General features: G+C 50.1%; 1 protein-coding gene across 5 annotated transcripts in view; it reads left to right on the top strand.

The window, feature by feature from the left end:
* Positions 1-14,656, top strand: part of DTX2 (deltex E3 ubiquitin ligase 2) — a 34,605-nt gene that overhangs the window by 18,892 nt on the left and 1,057 nt on the right. For 4 of the 5 annotated variants that reach the window (XM_066333220.1, XM_066333221.1, XM_066333223.1 and 1 more), the window contains exons 5-8: positions 5,993-6,124; positions 13,169-13,239; positions 13,795-13,953; positions 14,038-14,199. In XM_066333220.1, coding sequence (XP_066189317.1) covers positions 5,993-6,124; positions 13,169-13,239; positions 13,795-13,953; positions 14,038-14,199 — 524 coding nt within the window. The remainder of the gene's footprint in view (positions 1-5,992; positions 6,125-13,168; positions 13,240-13,794; positions 13,954-14,037; positions 14,200-14,656) is intronic. The other variant, XM_066333224.1, reaches the window with a different exon arrangement.

Here is a 14,656-nt window from a genome sequence, read left to right as displayed (position 1 = left end):
TTGGCCCAGCCAGTGCTAAACCAGTGACCCTGGTGTGGTGGTACTGGGGCGTTTGGGTGCTCTGCCCAGAGCAGAGGTCTCTGTACTGGTACCAACTATGTCCTCAAAACATTACCTGGTAGAGGAGTGCTAAAAAGCTTATATCAGGTATTTTCTGGAGTTCTCTCTGTTTCAGACACTACAGGATGTCTGTTAACCCTCTCCTTCCTCTATCTCTTGTCCATGCGTGGTCCCTTGAGATTATTAGCTGCTGGGACACCAAACTTTGCTCCTGAGCAAGCAGAAACAGTTACAATCTTGTTTTTCAAGATAATGGTTCCCGCTTTATTCCAGAAGAGGTGTTTGGTCTCCTCCTGAGAGCCAGTTTTAGCCTGGCTGTAAAGGGTCCCCAGGATTGATATTTCTCTTCATCTAACATTGGCACCATCATGATAACTGCCTTGCACGGGTCTGCAGCCAAACTGGCACCGCATGAAGACTAACACAGGTGTCCTCTGACAGCATGCAGCCCATCTGTCTCCTCCTTAGCAAATCACTGTGGAAACGAGATGTAAAGTCAAGCTCAGACCTTGTCTAGGTGGGTGACCTGAGCAGAACTCCCCTTGCTGATAACAGCTCTGCCTTTCATGCCCTGGCTGTTAGCACTGACTGTGTAATTAGGTACTTAATCACATAAAGGTAAATAAAGCACAGAGCTGAAGAGCCCTGATGGATCTAGGCTGTGTTAATGTTGTTACCTGTGATCTCATTCTCCACGTACAGGGGGTGAAATATGTGCACTGTGTTTATGCCTTGTGGTGCCATGCTTGGATAGAAAAGGCTGCAGGAGATCCCAATAGAATAAGCCATTTGCCACCATTTAATACAATAAAATGGTTAAATGTGTAATTGGTATCTCTGTTGTTGGAGTCTGGGGGTGTAAAAGAAGGGATAATTACTCAGTTTAATCCTTTTTACCTCTCCCTGAGGCAGCCAGAATGAGGGATGCAGGCAAGTGCAGAAGGAGCTCCCTGGGGCCAGGGTCTCCTTCAGATCCAGGTCTTCACACAACATAATTTTGGGTGCTGTGCTGCTTTCTGCCAGATGTCCCACACCTCTGAGGTGTAAGGGAGGAGGGAAATTTGAATTTGAGTTGTCAAAGTCGCATAGAAGCAGAGGAAAGATTAATACAAGTTAATTAGGGAGCGGAAGGAAAATAAATCTCTGGGGATATTTCTGGTGAAAAGCAAGCAGTGGAGTTCTGGTAAAAAGGAAAAGTTTTGCTGAAATATTAATTGGCTGAGTCTTTAGGGACACCTTCTCCCGCTCTATGCTCTGCTCTCTGTTTTTAGAACCTCTTCTGGGAAGTGGTATTTTGTTCATAATTAAAATCCTGCTGATGGTGTGCAAGTTACTCATTACTCAGGTTATTCTCTAACGCAGGCTGGGCTCCTTTTGTTCCTCCAGTCCCCACTGCCTGACTGCTTCCTACAGCATCAGTGGAAGGCTGGGGGACAGTGTTGTGAGGGGGACAGAAGTCTCAGATGTAAATGAAGGAGGCTTTGTTTTGGGAAATGTATCTTGGTCTCCGTCCCCTCATGTTGCAGCAACTTTGGCTCTGGGCTGGAGCTGGACACATACAACCCCTGAATCTCATGGGTGATGTTGAGAAGTGCTGCAGGTGCATCTCTTGGATGCAGAGAGAACTTCTGGTGGCTAAACAGGAGATGAAGAATCCTGTGAGTCTGAATTAGAAGCTGGGTTTTGTTTGTGTGATGGGTGCTTGGGGATTTGAGCAATGGATTTGTAGCACTGTCAACCCCACGTCTTCTGAAAGCACCTCTTGGGATCCCAGAAATCATGAAGCTGACTTTAAAACCATGTTTTGTCCAAAAAAAGTGTAATTTTTTTTCCTTGCTTTCTGCTATTTTAATACTTCAAAGTGCATGTGGAAACTTGCCTTTTAAGCTTTTTCTTTTCCCTCGAGTATTTGATCAGTACAGTGAAATGTCAAACAGGTCTAAGCAAAGTGTTTAACCAATGGTGTTGGTGTTTAAGGATCAGCTGGACTAACATTTCCTGGGAATAATGGAGTTTAGCTGATGTGCCTTGGGGCTGAGGGGTGACAAGGTGCTCATATAAAGACCCTTCTAATACTGTGTTTAAGATGAAGTCTGCAAAGGAGCTTTTTATTAAATAAAACTGGGTTTTGTTTAAATACAAACGTTTCTTGTTTGCATGATTCCTGGAGCTGGGGCATTTATGGCTGTGCTAACCATACTGATTTGGCTGGTGGATATTATTGTACAAATTAACAATGCTTTTCTGAGCTGTCACATTATCTGAAGGTAAGCTCTGCCCTATAACCAGTCTGAGGCCTGTGCAAATCCTGCTCAGTGGCCAGAGGGGTGTGCTGGGCTGTGTGTGAGTGACTGTGTGGCCAACGCTCATTACATAATGTCAGGGTGTTTTTCCTGTGCTCAGCTTCTGCACAGGATATTACAAAAAGTCCCTTATTTACACAGCAGGCTGAAAAAAGTTGGTGGATGTTGTCATAGCTCCAGTGAAAATAATTTTACCCCAAGGAGCCACTAATGTATTTCTGGCCAAATGAAAAGCTTTGAGCAGGAGAAAAAAGGCAGTTCTGCATGTGGTTATTGCAGACATAGAATCAGATCAGATCCCAAAAGGTTCTTTGCAAGGCTTTCTGTCTCCTCCCTCCTGCAGTCCTTGCAGGGAAGAAACCCAGAGCCCAATGGAAAGTGTGAACATATAAAATAATATTTTTCAAGCTCCTGGACTAGCTAGTAAGCAGCAGGAACTCTCAAAGGAACATGTCCAAAGCAGTCTGGGCAGGCTTGTCATGTTGCAGCTTGTATTCAGGTGAGAATTTATCCAGGTCTAGGACTGCACTTGCTCCTGGCATAACTCCACAGATGCCTGGAACAGGTTCTGACTGCACCAACTGTGAGAATTGGAGACTCAGTCTGCAGATGTGATGTGTGTCTGTAATGTTTTGGCACCTTGTAGGAAAACACACTCCCACCTAAGGCCTGGGTCAAAGATGTCCCTTCCTGGGGACTCCAGTCACCGGACTTGTGGGAGGATTGTTAATGCTGAGTTTTCCAGTATTGTATTTGAACTTTAAAGGCAGCATTGCTACTGGGGGTTGACATGAGCCAGCAGAGCAGTGTGACACCAGAATATTTTTGAATGCTCTCTTGACATGAGTCTGCAGAAGATGATTCATTGCATGTAGCTCCTAAGGCAGCTGAAGGTAAAAAATTGGCCAAGAAAGGGTTGTTCCCCACGTATCCTTTTCTTGACCAATTGAAGATGGGAGAACACTGAGTTGGGGTAATTCTTGTGGTCCCATGCTTCCCCTGTGCTTGTATGTCTGCATGGAGTTGTAGATGGGTATGCAGCTCGAAAAACCTCAAAATTTGTGGAACAAATTATGGGGTTTTGATTGTTTTGGGGTTTTTTTTAGTGATGATTCCTAATGCTGCCATGCAGTTTTGGACATGTTATTCCAGGTGCAAGGGGGGCTGTGTTATAGAATAGCTGAACTCACCTGAGGTTCTGTGGCTTCTGCTTTTTGCTAGGTCTGAATTTTGTTGCCTTCTGCCTTTGGGAGTCTGAAGCCAGTTGTTCAGGCCGTGCTTCTGTTTTCTCTTTTTCTTTCTGGGCTCTGCCTGCTAATGTTAGCAAGACAGTATTGATCTCTTCAGAAGAACACATTAATTTTGCATTTGCCTATCAGACAGCTGTGCGTGGGTGGTGATAATCCCTGTTAGTCTTTGGACTCCCTTTTCAAATGTCAGTCTGTGCCATCAGTGCTATTGCACTGCTTAGAAACAGCTTTTTTAGGGACAACTTTCCTGTTCCTTTTCTGCACCAGTTCTAGGAATAGTGTTGTGCAACCTCGGTGGGGTCAGACTGGGATGATTTCCCCAGCTGTGGTGGGAAATCTTTCCTGTTTCTCAAAAATATTGTTCCTCCAGCCTCTCTAGTCAGTGTTGCTGCTGCTCTTCTTGGAATACCTCTGACTGTTCTCTGCTGGAAAGAGCAAGGACCTGAAAGATGCAGGGTGCTGTTGCTGGGCTTTGGATGTCAGCTGTATTCATGAAAAAAAAAAAAAAACCAAGTAGCTTTTATTCTGGGGACATTTAAGCAGCTCTTCCTTAAGGCTCTCTGGAAGTAGTGGACTGCTGGCTTTGATGGGTTGAGAGTTTTGCAATAAGCTTTAGTTATCACTTAAAGGGAGTTACTTTGGTAGTGAAATTTCTGGATCTGGTGAGCTCTCCTTGGCTGTACCTGGTGCTGCCAGTAGGGCAAGGGGTGCTAACCCAGTCTGTGTATGCTCCTCTGGCTCTGCAGCTCCTGGCAACTGGGAGAACTCTAGATGTCAGATCTAGATCCCCTCTGAGGGTGATCCATTGTTGCCTGGTTACCTGTTTTCATTAGGAAGTGCATTTCGCCATCCATTTGGCAGCCTGGTCTTGTGGTCAGCCCAGCTCTTCCAAAAGTTCTTGGGTAACCCTGGGGAAACTCCTTCCTCTGTCTCTGTCCTGCTCCCTCTCTGGTGAAACCCCTTGTGTTTTTCTTTTGGCCCTTAGATGGGAAAGTTTTAGTGGAAACATTAAACTTTGGCTGTCAAAAAAGGAGTTGAACAGCTTTTGAAATATTTGTGCTCAGACCTTAGGAAAGGGAGGTACAGATTGTGGTCAGCACTGTGTAGGAGTAATTCTCCTTCTGGGGCACTGACACAGGCTTTGCACAGGGGATTTGTAGTCACAAGACACGGGTTCTTGACTGGTTGCATGTTTGAGGCAGAAAATAGTCTTACCACTTGCACACAAAGCTGATGTTTCCCATCATAACTCGATTTTCAGTCATGTGTGGGCAAGGTGCCTCATTTTTGTCCTGAACAAATGTGCTCTAGAATCTTCCTTTCCCCATATGACTGAATAGAGGCTTACAAAAATAAAATGCTTGGGAATCTCAGCTTTGGCCACACATTACTGAGCAGGAATTCTGTAGCATTAGGATGATTAGGTTTGTGTGGTCTGCCCTCAGAGGGGATTTCTGGGGAAATGCTGGCTTTTAGGTTTTTCTGCTGTTGGTTTGCAACTAAAAGCTTTTTTTTTCTTATTTCTGGTGCTGACTGTTGCAGGTGGGAAGTTGCTCTTGGGAAAGCAAAGGCAGGTGTTCTCTTGGATGTAAGTGTGAGAGCAGTATGGTACCTGGGAAATGTTATGATTTGTAACCACCCTGGATTTCACAGGCAAACATCAGCTTGGATCAGCATGATCAGTCCTGTAGCTTTCTGTGTGCCAATTTTACCTTCAGGGAATGGCTGTCCTTTTTAATGATTCATTAGTTTTATCAAACTGCATCCCATGGATACAGCTGGCTGGGGTGGGGGAGGATGAGGATTGCATTGCTGCTGGGAGTGTGAGGGAAAACTGGAGTGCCAGGGAGGAGAGGATGTGGGGGGCTGGTGTTTGAAGGCAGCTCTGCTGCACTCTGGGGATTGATTCAGTGTGACACTGGTGAAATGAGTGGCTTTAGGGGGTAGCAGCTGAGCAGGACCTTTAGGGGTTATGGGTGATGCCCTTCATCCTTCAGGGCTGCTCCCAGGGCTCCGCTCAGCAGGAAAGCTCTGCACCACAGCAGACTCGGTGCCTGAGGAGCCCTAAAGCCCAGAGAGGAAGTTCCCATTCACACACCAGCACAGAGGGTCACAGACAAGACGTGCCCACATTTCCCTCCCTTAATTTGCTGCCTGGGCTCTTCCCTCTGACAACCCCCAGATCATCTTGTTGTGCTGGCTCCAACCCTGTTACCTCTCGGACGTTTTATACCCTCAGAACTAAGGACTTGGGGTTTGTTTTATTTTACTTTATTTTTTTATTTTCTTTGAAGGGTTGAAGTTTTTTGGTTTTTTTTTTTTAATGAATGTGTTTCCCCATTGTTTCCTTCCTGCATGTTGACCTCGTGCCCACTGTAGGCATGACAGCTATTCTGATGTCAGCCGCCGGACTGCCCGTGCACCTCACCCGTGTGCCGCAAGCTGCCAGCACCCATAAGGCCACTAAAAAACACAGCTCAGTTAAGGAGGGGAGGAAAGTGTCCAAGAAAGGTAGTTCCTGCTCAAACTCTGATATTTGCTTCCATCTCCTTCTCTTTATCTCTCTGCCCCCTTCTTTTCCTCTTGTTTCTCCCCCTCCCACACACCCTCGTGGCTCTTCTGGTTTGACTGATGTTCATCCCAGCAAGGGGAGAAGCAGGACACATCTTCCCTGACCTGCAGTGTCTCTGAGGCTCTAAAATAACATGGTGAGGTAGGTGTGGTCCTGTGGTAGGTCAGCTTGTTTCCTTCCACACAAAATTAAAGCTGGAACAGATCTGTTCTCTGCATGTCAGACTCCAGCAGCCTCCCCTGTGATCCTGCTACGCCCTCTTGGGGAGTGTCCACATACCAGAACCTTCGGAGTTGTTGGTGGGATGAGTCTGAGAGCTGAGGGACCATGAAGATGAACATCAAATCTGTATGTGCTCTGCAGAGATTTGCTTGTGAGCCATGCCTGTCATGACTGAGTCATGGGATGACAAGGATCTCCCAGACAAGCAGGCTCCTGAGTCATGTAGGGCTTTCTAGGTCAAATTGCAGAGGATTGGTTCTCTCCACCTCAGTCTGGGGTGGAAGGGAGTGGAGTGCTCTCAGGTGCACTGGCAGGAAGGGAGGGATTACCTCAGCTCTCTTGCTGAGTGGAGCCTCCTCCAGGACAGGGCTTTCATTTCTCCTTTTCATATCACACGGGCACCCCTCACCTTTGCAGAGCCTGTAGCTCCCAGCTGAGAGCCTGGATCTCATCCATGCTACAGCAGCCCTGGGACTCTGCAGAGGTAGGTGGGAATCCAGCCTGGTGTAGCTGTAGGGGTTGTTTGCCAACCCTGGCACAGGGGTGTTAACCACCACCACCAAACCTGCAGCATGTCCCCCTTTGAATAAGCCATGTGGGGACTGGAAATGTTCAACACAGAGAGCTCTACATTTAAGAAAGGAAAGATCCCAGAGGTGAAGAAGCACCTGCCTGTTTAGGGAGGGTTTTTTGTACCTTTTTGTCTTTCTTTGGAGACTATGAGGTCCAAAGCTGTCTGAAGGAGGCAGGAAGAAAAATAGAAATTAAATGAGGAGGGAGGTATTTTATGGAAATGCATTATGGAGAGAGCTGTGAGAAGGAGTGAGATAGCAAATGTGGAGTAGGATGTGTGATCGAGGGGGAGGAGAAAGCAGGGGCGGCAGGAGAAGCAGCAAAGAACAGGAGGAGCAAAGGAAAATGGGAGGAAGGAGAAGAGCTGAGCAGAGGTGGGTGGCAGGGGGCTGGATGAGGGTCCTGCTCCATGGAGGCAGCTGGCAGTGTGGTGGGGCTGTGTGGCTCCTGGTGCTGCACTCCTGGCGAGGGCAGGAATGAGGTGCTGGGGATGCCCTGGAAACGGTGCCAAAAGGGGGCTGTGGGGAGGCCACACCCTCCCACAGAGACACTGCCTTGCCCTGGCTGCTGGAGGAGCCCAAAATAACCAGCACCAGGCCTGCACTGATGTTGGTCACCTGCTGCTGCTTAGTGACATGAAACAGCTGTATTTAGGTCACAGGATGGCCACAGACACAGCCTGGCTGGCTGCTGCCTTCTCTGTGAGGTCTGTGGGTGCAGGTGCTGCTCTGCTCCCAGCAGAGCCTCCCTGGCACCTTGCAAACAGCCAGGATGCTGCAAGGGTGAGGTGTTAACAGGAGAATGTGTCTTGTGACTTCTGAGCTGGTGGGGAGAGCAGCAATGCAGGGCATGGGAAGGGGAGTGGGAAGGATGGGACGTGGGCTGGGAGGTGAGAGCAGCACACACCACATCAGGTGTGGCTGTGCACCCCATCAGCATCGCTTCTTCAGCTGCTCAGCCAAGGGCAGGCTGTCACCTCACTGCCAGCTCTGCAATGCCACCTGCTGGGGCTGGGACACCTCCGGAGGAGCAGAGAGGCAGCACCAGCAGGAGGGATGGGATGGGAAAGGGGCATCAAGCATCTCCTTCTCCCATCCAACGTGGCAGGATTTGTCCCAGCTCTCCTCATCCTGCCCAGGGTGTGCTGCACAGGAGACTTGCAGATCAGCCCTTTCTCACACTGACCCCTGGGAAGGGGAACCTTTCAGGCTGCAGGTTGTTAAAGTCCTCCCTCTTATTTTAAAGAGCAGGATTCCTGTTGGTGAGGGTTGGGATGCCAGTCCTGTGGAGTGCCTCACTCCTGGGATGTAGAATGTGCTCAGTCCCTTCTAGAAACAAGCTGTGTTTGTACAACACCCCCCAGGGCTTAGGAGCATTATTCTGCAGTGCAGGTACTGAGCCTGACTTTTGGCCAGACTGTTCTCTTTCCCTTCACAGGCCCAGATGCTGCCAGCAGACAGACATGGGCTCATTTTGTTCCCTGAATTTCTGCATCGAGTTCTTTGGGAATCCCTTTAGGATTTTCCATCATGGAGAGCCCAAGCAAGAGCTCTGCATCCAGGACTAAACCCAGCATTGTACTGACCACAACCAGCTGGTGGTGGGTGCAGTGTGCTCCTCCTGAGCCCCTTCTCCCTCCCTGCTGTTGCTGCCAACCCTGGCCTCACACAGGGTGAGGCAGTGCTGGTGGAATTGCAGCTGGCTCGGTGAATAGCTGGGGTGTGTTAAGCAGAGGTGCTAATTAGTCAGGACTCGTTAGCGTGGTTGCTGCTCTGGCAGAGATGTCTCTGGCACAGCTGGGTGCTGCAGGGCTTGGGGAGGCTGTAGCCTCTGGGCAGGCTCTGTGCTCTCCATGCTGGCACAGGGCCTGGCAGCTCTGCCATCCCCATGGATCGGTGCTGCCCTGGGATGCTGCAGCCACTGCCCCGTGCCAGCATTGCTGGCTGGGACCTGACTGCTGTCCAGGAGGCAGGAAAGCTTGTCCTGCTCTCTCCAAGTGCTGCTTTTGCATGGAGCTGGCCACAACAGGGCTCCTTAGCCTTTCCAAGAACCCCCAGGAACTGCTTGGGTCTGCTGTGTCACTTGTTACCACCTTCCACCTGGTGAGGAGGTTTCCCTGCAGGTGTTGCAGTGAGGAAGGAGAGGAGCACGCTCATCCTTCCTTGCCATCCACCTGCAGCTGCAGGTACAGACTGTGCCTGTGGGATGGATGGGACTGGAGAACCCCTCAGAGTTGGGAGATCTTGCTGTTCCCATGGGGAAACATCTGCTGAAGGAGACAGGGATGCTCTGACCAGAGCAGCCTGGTCACTGGATTATCCTGCTGAAAATTAAGAAATCTGTAGCTACAGCCTTTGCAAGTCGAGGGAACAGAGGTGATGGCAGCTGTGTGACTGTCCATGACAAAAACTAGAAACAGCCAGTGTCTGGCCTGCAGAGGGTATCAAAAAAAGTCTGCTGGAAACCATATGGCTTGTTTTGGGCTACAGAAGGAGACTTTACTGGTGCAAGCATTTGGTTGCCGTGCAAGGATTCAAAACACATCTGTTAAATGTTGCCCATGGAAAGCCCTTGCTGCAGCTAGCAGCTTATTATCTACAGGGAGGAAGGGGAAGCATTAAAAACAATTTGATATTCCTCTCTTTGTAAAGGAAAGAATGGTAAACATTCTTTGGCATCCTGGATAAATCCATAGCACAGTGCTGGGCCAGCTGGTGATAAACGGCACCGGTCGATTCTTCCAGAGACCATTTTCAATCCACTATTGAATCCAGAAAACTCTGGGGACTGACCAGGCTTTGATGATCCCAGGGGATGGCTAGAACAAAGATTTGGAAGCAAACACTTGGATGGAGTAAACAGCCCTGTAAGGAAGTGATTCACGTGCTGGAGCATACGTGGCTCGTGCCACGGCCCCCGCTGCCTCCTGGCTCCCCCTGTGCTGCTGGGATGTGGCCAGCCAGATGTGCTGCTCTGCCCAAGGAAGGCCATGTGGGCTTTGTTACCCTTGCTGAAAAAGAGCTCTCAGCATCAAAAGTCCCTTCTTTGGGGCTGGACTTTGAAATCCTTGCAGCTGGAGATGGATTTTTCTGAAGTATCAGGGCTGCCTGGCCCTTTCTGTCTCCAGGCAGCTGTGGTGGCTCTAAGTTCATTAGAGCATTGTCACAGCAAAGTGACAGGGACAGATTGCAGATGCCACAGGGCAGATCCATCAGGCATGGGTTTCCTCAGGGCAGCTGAGGGCTGCATCACCTTCTGCCTCTTTGGTTCCCCCAGCTCCATCCTAATGCCAAATGGTGACGTGGTGTAATGCCCAAAATCCCAAGGACTTTCCTGTCTTGTTTTTACCCAGCTCTACACCAGAATTTTTGTCTCCTTTCACTGATTTCATATGAATGATTTTGACCCGTTCTTGGGTGACTTATCTCTGTTCCTTGGAGCAGCTCCAGAGAAGAAAAGTCACAAGGGATTCTGTGGAAGGAGCATCCCCCACCACCCTGAATGACCTGAACTGCTCTAAAGCTGCTCAGATCTGCTGTGCAGGTGGGAGCAGGTGAGCTGGGGCTTTCTGCCAAGAGCTGGGCAGGTCTTGCTGCTGGTGTAACACACCCTCCCTGCTCCGTTCCCTCGCTGTCTTCACCTTGGCTGTGCATCTTTTTGGCTTTGCTTCCTCCAGCCCCAAGCCAGAGGAGACAAGAAGGTCACTTCAGACAGAGCCACGTGGAAGGTTCAGGGTGTGTGGAGAAGGACTTGGTGGTCTGTCTGTCAGGCAGCACAGGGATGAGAGCACAATGATCATCATGGAAGCAGATGGCTTTAGGGGGGATAGCAGCTAGTCCTGCTCACAGCATTCTTCCTAAAACCTGTGAAGCAGAAGAAGCTGAGGCCTCCATCTCCTGTAGGGCCATGAGGGTCTCCAGAGGCTGATTCCAGCTGCCACACATTCCTGTGTTTGCCAGCCTGGAGTACTGACATCCCAGAACACTCAGCCAGAGGGTTTCAGGGACAGCAGCTGGGACACCTCAGACTGATCACATCCCCTTAAGACTCATTCCTAGCTCTTGATCCTATGCATGCAAGCAAAGTCCCAGCAGAGAATTGCTGGACCTGTTTCTCTCTTTTGGAAAAGACAGGACAAGGAGCCACATTCCCTGTGAGATCTGGTGATGAGGCCTTGAAGCAGCTTCTGGCACTGCTGAGCCCTTGGCCTCAGAGGTGGAAGCCTGAGGCTCCTCCCTGTTTCCTGCTCTTGGGGCAGTTCTTGGAAATGCTTTCACAGGGGATTTTGGCCCCTGAAGAGAAAAACACCTGCTTCTGTGTTGTTCTTTGTCTTAATGCTTAATCCTGGTGTCACCTATCTGGCTTGGGATCTGCAGAGATTGATCCTCACAGCCCTGCTCTGCCTGAGATGTCAGGCATCCCTCCTGCCCAGCAGTGGCACTTGGAGTGAACGTCCCTCCTTGCTCTGTGTGCTCAGCCATCCCTTCCTCCTGCTGCTCCTGCCAGAATTCATGGGTTTCAGGATGGCCAGGAATCCCCTTCTAAAAATAACTCATCTCAATGGCTGTGTTCTCATTTAGCAGTGTCCAGCCCTCCGTTCCTCAGTCTTCTAAGCTAAAGGATATTCCTTAGCTAAAAGATGTTGGTGCTCTGCCTTGCTCTCTTACACAGTGTTCTAGGGAATGAGGGACTTCTACCTGGTAAAGGATCTGTGCCATCCAGGCCTTTGCCTGTTCAGCACCAGCTGTGGCATGTGAGCAGTCCTTCCCTTCTGCTTCATGTTTGTCTCTCCATGAGAACTGGTTATCCAGAAAATAGCACCCCCTTCTTCCTGCTCATGACAGGCATGGCTCTTTGGACTGGAATAACAGCTCCAGTGGCTGTCTCTTGATGTGCAGCTTTTTGAACCACAGAGCAAATGTTTGTGAACCCTCTGTCTTCCCTGAAAGCCCCAGAGTGGATGGGGAGAGCTGAAGATGGGGAGGGCTGAAGAGATCAGAGCTGCAGCTCTGATCCCTGGCTGATCCATGTGATGATGTGTCCTCCTGGAAGTGTGGAGTTGGGAGCAGCAGTACTCTCCATGCTAGGGCATCCACCAGGACAGGATGGAGATAGAAGGAAGAGCTTGGCCAGCCTGTTTTCTCTTGATATCCCCCAGAAGTGGATTCAGGAAGGAAGGAGGAGGTTCTCCCAAGCCAAGTGTCTGATCTTTATTATGCTGCCTGCCAGGTGGATTTGTAACATCGCTTGTGCAAATGTTTCCTTTCCCAAGCTGGTGGAAAAGCCCGGCAGCTTCTGTGGCAGGCCTGATGACTGGAAAGGAGCTCCTGTCCTCTCACTCAGGGCCAGGTGCCTTGCAGGGGCATGGAATGCTCCCTGGCTTAAGCCAAGCCTTGCTAGGCAGCTCCAGGAGGATGGGCTGGGAGTTGAGGTGACAGTGGAAGCACTCGGTGGTAATTTGCTCTTGGTGTTGTGTCACGTTTGTTGCTTCATCCCATAATGCCTCCAGGGCCCAGGCTGGTGGGCTGCTCAGGTGTCTGTGCCTGGCTGGTGGGCACTAGGATTTGCATTTGGGAAGATGCAAAGATGCTGTGTCACATTGCAAACAGGGTTCATGTTAAAAGCTGGTTTATTTTATACACTTGGTGACTTGCACTGTGTGTTGCCAGGTATGAGTGTGCAGAAGCTCAGGACAAAGGCCACTGTTTGATGTTAAGGATGTGGTTCATGGTGCTGTATTCAAAACAGGGCCTGAAGCTCAGAGTGTTGCTGGGTTTCCTTGCTGGACACCAGCTGGAGTGCTGTGGGAATGCCTTTTTTTCCTCCTTTGACAACACGGACTGTGATCCTTTATCCCATCAAGGCTGTTGAGTTTGATCTCAGCTGGCTTCTGGTGTGCACAGAAAGTGTGGCTGGGATGTGCCTGGTGTTACCTGGGGAGAAGTGGAGCACAGCAGCTACAGGCAGACCTGTGGCACTCACAGCCCTCATGGGAGCCATGGCTGAAAGCAGAGCCTTTGCTGGGCTTGTAGGGATCTGCTGGAGTGTTCTCTTCTCCCCTCTAACCCTGACCTTTCTCCTTGGCATCCTGGCCAGTGACCTGTTTGTCTGCCTTCTCTCTAGCTTGCCCCACATGTGCCCATCATACCACAGTGTCTGACTTCTCTGTCTCATCTCTCCTTGTGCAGCCACACCAACAGAGCCAGAATCAGTGGTGAAGAAGTACCTGGAAGAGCTGAAATCTGCTCCTGCTGATGAGGTAAGAGGAGAGCGAAGCAACTCCACCTTGCCCAGTTCTCTGGGGTGCCAAGGAAAGCACAGCAGTGCCCGAGGACCATGCCTCCTTGGGTGTCTGCTGTGGTACATGGTGCTGCTGGCAGTGGCATTGTTGAGAGAGGTGGAGAGTCCTGAGCACTGCCTGTAATTCACATTTTACAAGAAGTGACTTGTCCTCATCAGAGGACTGTGACAAAGGCACAGTGTGGGTTAAATAGTTCATCCTCTCAATGCCTCCCCATTTCCTTTGGAGGAAGGAGTTTGGTTTTGGTCTCAGTGCTGAGAGATCAGAACTAGAGATCAAACCCTGCACTGGAGCATACTCTTCTCTCTGACTGATGGCAGCTCTCCACCTCCTGGACAATGCAGGAAGTGAAGTGGGGTGATACCAGCCAGATAAGGAAACCTGTCTCTGTGTCCTTAAATCTCAATTAAAGCTGAAGGCAAATCTTCCTGAAGCATCTCCTTGATGGCTTTCTTGGTGTGTCAGTCCTCAGGAGCAGCCTGTGCTCACACCTCATGGTGGTTTCTCCTCTAGGACTGCATGATCTGCATGGAGAAGCTGTCCTCCCCCTCGGGCTACAGCGACTCGTGCCAGTCCAGCACCATCAGGCCGGAGGCAGTGGGCCGCCTGAGGAACTGCCAGCACTCCTTCCACATGCTCTGCATGCTGGCCATGTACTCCAATGGCAACAAGGTACTGAGCTGGCCTGTCCTCAGCAGGCCCCTTGTGCAGCTGCCTGGGCTGGGCAGCTCTGATGGGGCTTCTCTCCCCTGGCAGGATGGCAGTTTGCAGTGTCCCTCCTGTAAAACCATCTACGGAGAGAAAACCGGTACCCAGCCCAAAGGGAAGATGGAGATCTCCACTTTCCCCCAGTCCCTCCCAGGACACAAGGACTGTGGGACAATCAGGATTGTGTATCACATCAGCAGGGGCATCCAGGTGAGTGCCCAGTGTGCTGGCAGACAGCACGAGCTGGGAGAGCCTCCCAGAGAAGTTCTGGCATCTAGTGCAGCACTTGCTAGCAGCCCTTTGCTGAGCAGCCTGTGGTGCCTGGACCCAGCAGCTGATCTGGCTGTTCTTCAACATATGAGGGTCTCCTCCATCAGAGATCTTTTCCTGAGCAGCCCTAGCTGTTCACCTGCTGTAAAGTCTGATGTCTGCCTGAAGCAGGAAGGAGGGTGCTCATGATCACAAGGTGGGAAACATCCTGTCTGGTTTCACAGTCCACGTTGGTTTCAGTGGAGGGAGTGAACTTTTAAAGGTTTGAGCTGTGTGGCCTTTTTAAGGGGGTACCAGACCACATGTTAAAAGCTGTGGTTTGGGGCTGTGTCTCACCAGAATTTAGGTAGATTTTAGATCTGGCTTTATATCTCAGCATGAGATTGGTTTTGGGGGA

This window comes from Sylvia atricapilla, chromosome 20 (genome assembly GCF_009819655.1).
Source record: "Sylvia atricapilla isolate bSylAtr1 chromosome 20, bSylAtr1.pri, whole genome shotgun sequence".
NCBI classification, from domain to species: domain Eukaryota; kingdom Metazoa; phylum Chordata; class Aves; order Passeriformes; family Sylviidae; genus Sylvia; species Sylvia atricapilla.
Note: the sequence above shows the minus strand (reverse complement) of the source record. Positions and strands in the feature narration are given on the sequence as shown.